This window comes from Mytilus edulis, chromosome 12, assembly GCF_963676685.1.
Source record: "Mytilus edulis chromosome 12, xbMytEdul2.2, whole genome shotgun sequence".
NCBI lineage: Eukaryota > Metazoa > Mollusca > Bivalvia > Mytilida > Mytilidae > Mytilus > Mytilus edulis.
Window position 1 is genome coordinate 28,472,956 of NC_092355.1, and position 11,624 is coordinate 28,484,579.

Here is an 11,624-nt window from a genome sequence, read left to right on the forward strand (position 1 = left end):
AGCCCAGCACCGAGTCTGAAATATGATAAATAAAGTATATAATGCAAAAAATATATAAATGTACATAATTTACAAACAAAGAAAAGAAACAATATTAAGTACATATATTTTAAAATCTATTTTAATCTCATTTAAAAATCACTACTGATGCCAAATTATTTTATTTTATTTTATAATTACTGCAATATTTGAATAAAGTGAATATAAGACATATATATGTTAAAGGAAATATCTTCACAGTTAACATCCCAAACCACCATATTTAAAAAAATAAATAAATTATCTTTTATTGTTTTAAATCACCAAATCCATTAGGTAATTAACATTAGTATGAAATTGCTACTTAATATATTACAACGTATTTTACCAGTTTTTAGCGCATTTGATCATATATTACTTAATTTTATCGTTTAACATTAAATGGTTTGCTTTTATTCTAAACTTATATAAAGCAATAATAACAGATTTTTAACCTAAACATGAGATAAGATAGTTTTAAAAAAAACCACCCAAGTCCCTGTATATATGCCATGTAAAAAAAAACCAACAACTTTCTTTATTTTATATGCATGTGCTGTACATATTTTTAATGTGTTTACAAATTTTAATACGACATTAAGGGTATATACTCCATTCGGAGGTGCTCCTACTTAAAGGAGGCTAATACACAGAAGAAGAAGAAGTTACGTCAAAAGGATATCTCAAAAAACAGACTTAACAGTAAAAGTAATATTAATAAAGACAAATAAAAGAATAATATAACACGTTATTAAGATGATAAACAACGTCAGTACGCAAAATCTATACTTCAAGACCATCGTGTATTATTAGTGAAGTTGATACGGAATATTTATCAACAAGTTCTGGGTACCTTCCGATGAACTTTTTTAGAAAAAGGACGAGACGTTCTTTGACATACCCCTTGTTCATCAACTTTCTGCTCAGACACTGGTGACGTTTTACAAAGTCTGAGTAGGAGCTGCAAGCTCTTGAATACCGAATAAGTTGGGAAATGTATATTCCATATGCAGGTGAAGTTGGTATATTGCTACTAAGGTGGGGGAAATTGATAATTTCAAAATCAAAATCGTCTCGTTTGTCATAGATTCTGGTACTAAGATGACTGTGTATGTCAAATCTAATAGGACATCCTGGTATTCGTTATCCAGGAGCAACACAAAGAACAAAAATCAAGATTTCAATCGGAATAAATGTGGTGAAAAATTAACTGTTTAGAGTTTTCCAGACACGACAAAAACATCAGAGAACAGGAAATTACCCTTCCCCCGAAATTGACGAGATTATATGTATAATATTGATTCTTATGGCTGCTGTTACTTGAATGGTTACAAAGATATCATTTCACATAATAGGTAACGTGTCGATAATTTGAATAATGCGGAGTCAAAAGTCTGTTATATCTATAATTTATTGTTCGGGATCGACGTTACAGTTCAACATCTTTTGCATTCATAGTTATTTCTTAGCAGAGCTGAAAGTATTAATCAGGCCGTTTCTTCTCTTTTTTGCGTGATATCACATTTTTTTATACGATAACGTGTAATTGTTCACCTCTTTAACAATTGTTTATGAAATGCCGTCTCCCGTAATTTAGAAGACTAGATTATTTGAAATAAAAAATATCACACTTTTCATATAAAAACTAGGCAAAATGCACATATAAAGCAAGCAAAGAACGGACATTAGTTAGAACCTAGAAAACACATTGGATAAACTTATAAAAGTTTGGTGAGATCATTAATATTAAAGTTAAAAAAAAACCGAAAAAAAAACGAGCTTCTGGCAGAGTTTTCTGGATATATATATATGCATTAAATTGATGTTTCCGCTTTTCTTATTTATTGAAAGTGATTTGATGAGAGACACTGACTGGGAAGAAACGCAGCAAAAACTACCATATAAATATCAGCAATAGTTCTCTCTCTAAAAGACATTCAAATTTTTACCGTAGCTCCTGTATTCAAATAAGTAACGAATCTTATCTAATAAGCAAAATCATTTCAATGAATCACTATAGAAAGGGCATATCATTGACATTTGACCCTGCATTTTCCTATGTCGTGAGAAAACACAATATGTTCAGATAAAGCAGATATTATCGTTATTCAAATACGAGGCTTTCACGGACAAGATATAAGTCATGAAGGAATATTTAATTCTTAAATGTAAGTATTTTTTTTCATTTGTTATCTTTCTGCTTACTTCAATAAATGATTTGACAATATGCAGCTCCAATTATCCTTAAACATCTGTATGGACACTTTTATGTGATTAATAGAATAATCATCAAGATATCTATTTCTTAATTGTTTTATGTTGCTACCTCATAGAATTTTCTAGTCATACATGTTATATATCTCATAGGTTATGATTTCATTCGGTTTAACAAAGTTAGTCGATCTACTGTTTGGGAAACGTCCGTTAATTAAATAGGCTACTGGTCCGTTCAAAGTAATTTTGAAAACAATGCACATGTTTTCGTAGAAAATATAAAAATGATCGTTTTTAAATAATTATTTAGAAACAATCAAAGATCTTCAAGACATTTCAACCCATATTTTATAAATTACGTAAAGTATTATGACTTGACTACAACGTCTTTTGTCGTTTATGACTAGAGTAAGGAATATACAGAATATGGCGACAATGAACTCTTTTCAGACCTCAGCTCCTTTTTCTTTCAGTCTTAATCGATAGATTAACAAAATATAAATAACGATATACTTAATACACATAAGTAAAGATACTTAAAACCGTCGGTTTTTGTACTTTATTGAATATTTTTCTACTGCCATTAGCTGACAGGGAAAGAATGATTTTGTGAAACGTTCAAAAACAGCATATATAGGATAAAAAAAAAACGTTTTAGTATTGTTTTTATCTGTAGATAAGCGAATTGAAATTTATCCCATGAACAATTATAACATTTTTTAATAAGTATATCAGCTATGTCTATGAACAGATTAAAGAACGATTCCTAGAAGTGACGGCATTATAAATTAATGGTCTTAATATTATTTTTTTTCTGTTGTTCAATATATGATATATATCTTATAGAAACCATTTTTTTTTACAAATTTTTTTTACTGCTTGCGATAAACATTTGTCTAGTTTGATTTTCCATATGTTCTATTTACTTTATCTGCCAACGATGTCACCTTTATCTGACCTTATAGTATTTTGCTCTCTTTTCATTATAGTAGTGCTCCTGTTATTGGATATATCGTCTGTGAAAGGTAAGATTATGTCTTTCATTACATTGTAGTTAATTGTTCAATTTTCATTTTTATTTTAAAGCAGTTTCATATTATCAGATTAAGCACTGGTAATCTACAAATTAACGTTAATGAGTGTGACAGTAACCAAACAACAATAAACACTCTGAATTCAATGCTACTAAGGTTTTTTAAGAAATGTTCAAAAATTGTAAGATTGTTTTACCATGATATGTATTTTTTTCAATGAAAAACTATTTCTTACAGGTTTACGATGTTTTAGTTGCTATGACATTATACATCCCAGATTTTGTGATAGAATTGATACATGCAGTCATGATGAGGTAATATAAACAGTCTACGCAAACAATGACTTACTTTGTAGATTATTCTTATTAATTTCATTATTGAAAATGTAACTTTTCATTTTAATCTCATTTTAATTTTGTTTTGTCATTGTGTAACATAGATGTTGTTAGAACTATATAAATATATCTTTAAGCAATACAATATTTGGAATGATTGCCGATGAGGAAAGTACCCACCATTGACCAACTAACGTAGATTTAAGCACATGTGTAAGACTGTTTTCTAGCTGAGAAATGATTAATTACCTAGGAAATACTGTACCATGTCTCTATTTTGAGATAAAATCAACGTTGATAATCCATTGTGTTTTCTTCATTTTGTCAATATATCAAGTTAAATCATAGAAAACTGCTCACGCTCACAAACAAATTGGGCATAAATTATGTTGTTTATATTTTTTTGCCGATCATATCTTCCCAACAAATCAGTCGCTGGTAGTTTGAATAAAATTTTTCATTTGTTTTATACTATACTACTTAGTTTGTTAGTCATATCATTATCACTAAATGTATGAAAGCAGATGTTGAGTTCAGTGGATCAAGACTGCAATCAAATAACACAAAAAAGCAAATGTTAGATATTAGAAGATGTGGTATCAGTGCCGATGAGACAAGTCTCCAAGTCACAGTTTGAAAAAGTAAACCATCATAGGTTAAAGATGACATATATTCCATCTAAAATTTGCAATTTTCATTTTGTTTAGTCAATCTATAATAACTAAGCTGCCCTCAAATGTCTGTAGAGATTATGTTGCTCAGTCTTCCGTTTTCTATGTTATGTTTTGTGTTCTTATATATGTATTTTTGTGCTTTCTCTGTCTACCATTGCGTTGCCCGTTACTTTGTGACTCTTGACTATGAATGTCCCTTTGGTACTTTTCTCCTCTCCTGGTACATTTTGGGTTATTATTGGACAGTCTGATTACTGCACATATCATAAAATGGTCTCCTTTTTTGTAGGTCTGTGGAATCGACAAGATTATCAAACCACACGAAACTACTTTCAATATTGGTTGTGTAAAAGCTTCTGTAAGTTAGTACTGGTCATTCATATATCTAAAAAATGATATTATGGAGGGGAAAAAATACAAATCAAACAAACTGTACAGCCTTCGGCAATGATAAAAACCCATATATCACATACAAAAATATAAACAGATTTATTATTGATTTGAAATTTGTCAAAAGATTTCCCAAAAGCATAACATTACAAATGACTGATTGTAAATAATTTATTTGAACTTTGTAAATTGCAGTTTCCTAACATATTATGCTTCGTTTAATTTTGTCAAAGTGTTTTGAGTAAAAGTTTATGCATATAAGTTCAATTTTGTTTTTGATCTTTTTCATTTTTTTCTTTTCAACTATCTATTGTGGTCTTATTCATTTGTTGAAATGGCATTAGCTCAATATTCAATTACTGCAAGTTTTTGGTTTTATTGACTTTTGAATACTGATATTCACTGAGGTCAAGGGCCGAAGTGAATGTCAATTTTTCAAAGGTCTATATTTAAACCACATTTTAATTGTATTATTACATGTTCCTAGAGAAGACATTGCACGTAATGCCAATTATTTACCTTAACCAATAGTACATCAAACAATTACCGCAACGTTAAAACTGAAGGCACGTCACGTTTAGCGCGATGAATATCCTCATCTACATGTGCATCGACAGTTTTACCATAACGTTAAGATTTGGGGAATGTACGTCTTTCACGGTGAATAGGCTATTTTAATAAAAACTCAAATCATATAGAAATACCTACTTAAATAGTACCAAATGGCATAAATGTATTTATGTATTAAGAACTCTTTCACTTTAAAATAAATGATATTATAACGAAAGAAATAATATTGTTTGTGCTGTAATATGTCGACTCGTAATTTATTTAGGATTGTAAATCAAATTAGGCATTGCATTATTTTTTGCATTTTTTTATAATTCAATTACATTATAGATTTATATTTGTATTAGAAATGTAGTCATAAAATGATAAACACCTATTCTTTAAAGAACGATCGAATAAATATCTAAATCATTTTCATGCATTGACAACAGATATTTTTGTATATAACATCATTTTGGAACCGACAGTTAATGAACTGGTATGATCCTATTTTAAATCATTTATTGTTGATACTGTTCAACAATCTGGCTATTGCTACAGTTTGTTGACACAAAAAGCAGTTATTAATCTAATTTCTAAAACTAATCATTTGATTGAGACTATCATGTAAATAATTCAGAAGACCAAAATTTACAAAAAAATAAGACTAGGCAAGTTATTTCTGAACTTATGATTTATTAATGAATAGTACTTAGCTTTTGCGCATCAATTTTGTTTTGATGAAGTGTCCATGTTGAACACGTACATACACTTAATTCAGTAGACACTATTGGATAATGGAGGCTCTTTTGGAGAGACTATCTTTAGAATGCATTTTTTAATGTTTTAGAAATAATACTTTCCTTTTTCTTTACAGACATGCTCTACGAAAAGAACCTTATCAGATGTTGAGGCATGTCATACTTGTTGTAATACAGATCTCTGTAATGTTAATGGATGCGGGGAACATGGTATATACAAATCAATGCTTAAAATTACAATCAATATTTCGAAACTATATTGCAAATTTTAAAGTCATACGAATCACATAATTGTTATCATTTGGAATTAATACAGTCATATTCACTCAACCAAGTGTTATTTAAACGACTGCCTTATATTTGACAAATGTTGTTTAATTGGTTTTTTTATGTTTTCAATGCGTGTCCATTTATATAATATACCTTGCCATAATAGTTGCCACATGGTTAAGTGTCTAATGAATTTTCTTTCAGAATCAAATATCAATTTCAACACCTTTCGTAACCTTATTTCATCACGGTTTTTCTTTCATGGGTAAGGTCGCGTCATTTGAAAATAAGTTTTTTTTATCAGATAAGAGAAACACTGCTGAATGCAAATATACTCCGATTTAAACATCTTTTCTCAATCAATAATCTACTTCTATTACAGGATTTGGATCACAACATGGGAAAGTCTGTTTTAATTGCCAGGGTATTACTGACATCAACGAATGTAAACACGTGGCGTTCTGTGAAGAGAACGAGGTTGAGTACAGTTTAACGCAATACTAATAATTTTTAAATTATTCTCAAGTTTGTTTCACTTTAGATTCTTTTAGCTATGTGCATATAAACAGTAACAACACTCTCTATAGATTAACATATGCTATATTTTAATAAAAGTTAAATAAGAAATGTTGTCGCAATTTATTCAGGTTAAAAGCCAGAATTGGTATATTCAACGTACTCATACAGATACGGAACAGAAAGGAGACATACACTCATCATAGATACGAGGATTGATATTTATATTTGCGCGAGATGCGCGTTTTGTTTACAGAAGTCTCATCAGTGACGCTCCAATCCAACAAAGTTAAAAAGAGAGCATTGAGAACAAAACATTCCTAAATGTTTGCCAAATACAGCATGTACAGCTAAATTTCAACTTTTTATGGAAGATGAAATAAAACCTAAAACCACTAACTCATGGTTTGTAGATTATAGCTTGGTTTTAATCCTTTATATGAACACTCGGGGACAAAGCTGTGACGTATTAAAGCAATACATATTATAAAAAAAATCTGACAAACATGCAAACTGAGTGGAATTACTTATTTATTTTATATAATGATTTTTAGGTTTGCTTCATCGATAGACAAAGGATAGCGGCCGAGTCATATTATACCTTGGGATGTAGAAATCGACATGTATGTAATAATTATTTATATAATTATTTTACATGTTATGTAATTCATTCATTTGTGTGCTCTATGCACATCTTCATTTTTCATATAATGCAAATTTAAGCCTCAACATGATGGTTTCATGCATTTTTTGCGACTATTTACACATGCTTCACAGAGAAACGGGGACAAAATCAATTTGCCTTTTACAATGAAATTATTCAAAAAAAATATATTTAACTTGTTACGCAGAAATCATTTAAGTTTACAACATTTAGTGCAATATCGATTTTTTGAAAAAAAGTTTGAAAAATAGCATACATTTTCAGGCGAATAAACACTATTTGTACTGTAGGGCTTTTTTATGACGATAACAGTTCCTAGTATTATTTTATTGTATTGACTACATACAAGACTGTCTTGTTTATCGATCGATGGCTACCTCATTGAAAGTTGAGGGAAAACCTTTCATAAATATCAAAGACAAGAAAAAATCAATAATACAAAAGTTCGGTCTAAAGGTATAAACATGTCGGAAAGTGGAACTGACCAAAAGTTCAATTTGAAAAAAGTACAATTATTTCGTAATTCCAGTATAGTATGTAACCTATATATGCAAATTTCTATGTCATTTGGTTCTGTTGATTAATTGTCTGATAGCAATCATACTACATGCCTTTGTTCAATATAGGCAGATCTTGTTGACTAGTTGTGGCTCGAATATTTGCTATACGGATAAACGAATGATATTCATTATTTATTAGATAAAATAAATTAAAAAAAAACACTTAAAAAACCTAAATTATACTAGTGCAAAATCTACCGCTAATTTCATTATTATTTCATCTTATTATTTTATGTGATTGTAATTTTGATATATATATATCCATAAGAATGATTCTCAAAGATTTCATATTAACATCTTATTATTTTATCGGGATTACATGCTTGTGATTTTGATATATATATCCATATGTTACTAATAAAGTTTGAATAATTTCTTAGAGTTGCACAAAGTAAGCAGAATTCATGTTTGTCCCGCTCTAAACAACATGCATACAAATGTTATATAATAGACGGTAGGAACATGTGTATACTGTTTGAAAAAATACTGGGAGATCGATGTGAACAATTACTAAATCCCTCTCTCACATATAATAATGGTTCTCAGATAATTTGATATCCATCTTGGCGAATAATATATCCAATCGACTATTGGTTTCTTCTCAAAAAACCTTAAACCCTTTAAAGTTATAAAAAACACATGGCAGGTAATACAGATGTGACTAAATTGAGTGGTATGTCTTCCTTCTAACGAATGCATTGTAGACTTACACGTTAAATTCTCAACTCAGCTTGTCGGTATTGTTATGAGAATAATGCATATATATCTCTAACTATGAAATTAGTAACTATTTTTCAGATACATTTTGTATTCTTGCAACTAAACATTGAAAAGTCACCTACATTTATATATGTATTTAGGTATGCCAACCTGACACTGAAATTGGATCCATATTTGGTAGAAGTGCAGAACATAAGATAATATCAAGATCTTTGCAGTGTACCAGATGCTGTGACATTAATCTATGTAACGACCACTGTGGCAATACTACTGATCATAGTCAAACAACTCAAAATAATTTAATACAAACGCGTGTAACCACCACAACCACCACAACGACAGGTAAACATGTTTGTATGCATAATTTTAGACCTACTAAGTTGCTTAATTACAGTTACAAACAAACTTCGTAGTGGAATTTTTAACTACCTCCAGTATTTATCGATATTTATATTATCGAAACAAATCTAAAACAGCGAGTATTAACAATCGTGTAAGATTTTTTACACTCTGGTAAGAGCGCCTTGCGTATGGCGCACACAATATAAGACTTCCATCTTTAATTAGTTTTGTAAATTTAGATATTACCATTTTGTAAAGTGCAAAAAATAGACTACACATTTAATGCAGATGTATGTTTTCAAGTAGAATTAAAGGTAAAGCTGTGCTTTAATTATGGTATATATAATTTTGACGAGCTACTTTTTCTTAGGTAAGAGTTTTCAAAACTACTAGGCAAGCCATTCCAGTTCTCAGTCAAATAAGTGCAACTTAATGAAGTAAAAGCAACTTATAATTGGCATGATTGGATCAGTTCAAAGAGAAATAAACAGTTTTCCGATGGTTTTGTCGTCTATTAACTATAAAACACTTACTTTATTTCCTAAACCGCGTGTAGAGCTTGATTGTATACTTTTTGTCGCAATTTCCTACCCTAGTCACACAATATCTAACCATAAACTGTCAAACAATATTAAATAGTTTTATATCATTATACATGTACATGTATTACTATATTTATATACATTAAACCATAAACTGTCAAACAATATCAAATAGTTTTATATCATTATACATGTATCGACATATTTATATACTCTGAAATTAAAATTTGGTAATAGGAAATTAGTGTATGTAGTGTCATATATGACACCGTAATATTTTGCATGTTGAAAACAGGTAATAACATATATAGTGTGTTGAATTTTAATTTGGAATAACACAATGTATGTATACTTTGTTCTGTTACATTATCATGATTATTGTGTTAATTCTAGGACGCCCTACAGAAACTACAACCGAAATTTGTCATGATCATTCAAACTGTGACTACTTAGTTCAACAATTAGGAATATGCAATGACTCCTATGGACTTCAGATGTGTCCTGTTGCGTGTGGAAAATGTATCATTCCAACAACATACAGTTGTATTGACACTGATACTGAATGTTCGTATCTACGGGACACATATAACATTTGTGCTGTGCCAGACACTGCTAGAAAGAGTGGTTGCTTGAAAACATGCAATTACTGTGGTAATAGTTTCCTCTTTTTTATATTACAATTATTATGTTTTTAGCTTTTATTTATTAACAACAGTATCATGGGTTGTGTCTTTTTAACAGAATGGTTTATGTGCATATCATTGATTGATTATATATATATAAAAGTCTATAAAAACGACCAACCAGCAAATTCACTATGTACCGGATCGTCTAGAATAGGCGATACTATGCAGATAAGGAAAAAATTATATCAGTCTAAAGATTTGCACAACGGTACTGATATAAGATGTTATAATACGAAAATGTTGTTATTAAATCGTGCTGACAAATATTTCGGCTCAACAAATGGCCTTCTTCAAGTGTCACAAGTTTTAACAATACTGATACATAATGTATAAGGTGTAAAAATAGATCAGTAATAATACAGGTAAGTTTTGGTCGATTGATTTTTAATCCAAAAGCCTGAATATCATAATATAAACAAAACACTATAAATCAATATGCGTGACTGTGTATATTAACAATAAAAATGAGTGAAAAAACAAAAACGCTAGTATTTCTTATTGATGCCGTTTGGATGATGTACATTAAGTTCCTTTATCCAAAAGCTTTCCCTAACCTGTCGCTGGGCATCACTCCAGTGAATATTCTGTTCAATCACTAGAATTTTCATGCGGTTAAAGTCATCAGGTTTGTGACCCGACTGTCTGAAGTGCTGAGAAACTGGGAGAAGTGGCTTCTTAGAGATATCACTCCTATGGCCATTGAGGCGTTTGTGGAAAGGCTGCTTTGACTCACCAACATATTGGAGGCCACAAACCGAATTTCCTCTTCATTGCTTCGTTAAAATGAGTTTAACTATAACACTCTAACCTTACTGCACTGGTAACCGGAAATTTGAATACACCAAACAGGCACTTTATATCCGAGAAACAGGTATACATATTCAATTTTTGAATTCAATTAAACATCTTTGTATTATTCAAAATTGTCAGTAAAATATATGTTCTTAAGCCACGGTTTTTTAATTTGTTGGTTTACGGATTTTCTCCATGAAAAAGTCGGGTCGGTCGGTCGGGAAAAAAATAAAAAAAATATCTTTCAAGACAGAAAACTGATATGCAAAATAAATATATCTTTCACCTTTCTATAATAATATGTTTGTTATCCTATTTTGTCATCATTTCTTAAATTTTAGCTTAATGAAATATTATTGCTCAGTTGTAATAAAATTGCATGACATTGCCTAATAATTTCCCGTAAAAAAGGGGGTGCACGGACAAAGACGTAATTAAATTTCATAAAGGAAGACAAATTCACATAGCTCTTAATCAATTCCAGAAAACTTGGTGAATAATGATCTTCAAGAACGAAAACTGATAAAGAAATAAATGTAAAAGCGTGGTGAGAAAAT

The 11,624-nt window shown here is 30.0% G+C and overlaps 1 protein-coding gene across 1 annotated transcript in view; it reads left to right on the forward strand.

Annotated features, from left to right (window-relative positions):
* The first annotated feature begins 2,078 nt into the window (after positions 1 to 2,078).
* Positions 2,079 to 11,624, forward strand: part of LOC139499248 (IgGFc-binding protein-like) — an 11,110-nt gene continuing 1,564 nt past the window's right edge. The window contains exons 1-9 of the mRNA XM_071287921.1: positions 2,079 to 2,186; positions 3,222 to 3,257; positions 3,504 to 3,580; positions 4,565 to 4,633; positions 6,092 to 6,185; positions 6,628 to 6,722; positions 7,316 to 7,384; positions 8,846 to 9,047; positions 9,983 to 10,240. Of these exons, the coding sequence (XP_071144022.1) occupies positions 2,162 to 2,186; positions 3,222 to 3,257; positions 3,504 to 3,580; positions 4,565 to 4,633; positions 6,092 to 6,185; positions 6,628 to 6,722; positions 7,316 to 7,384; positions 8,846 to 9,047; positions 9,983 to 10,240 (925 nt within the window). The 5' untranslated portion in view covers positions 2,079 to 2,161. The remainder of the gene's footprint in view (positions 2,187 to 3,221; positions 3,258 to 3,503; positions 3,581 to 4,564; positions 4,634 to 6,091; positions 6,186 to 6,627; positions 6,723 to 7,315; positions 7,385 to 8,845; positions 9,048 to 9,982; positions 10,241 to 11,624) is intronic.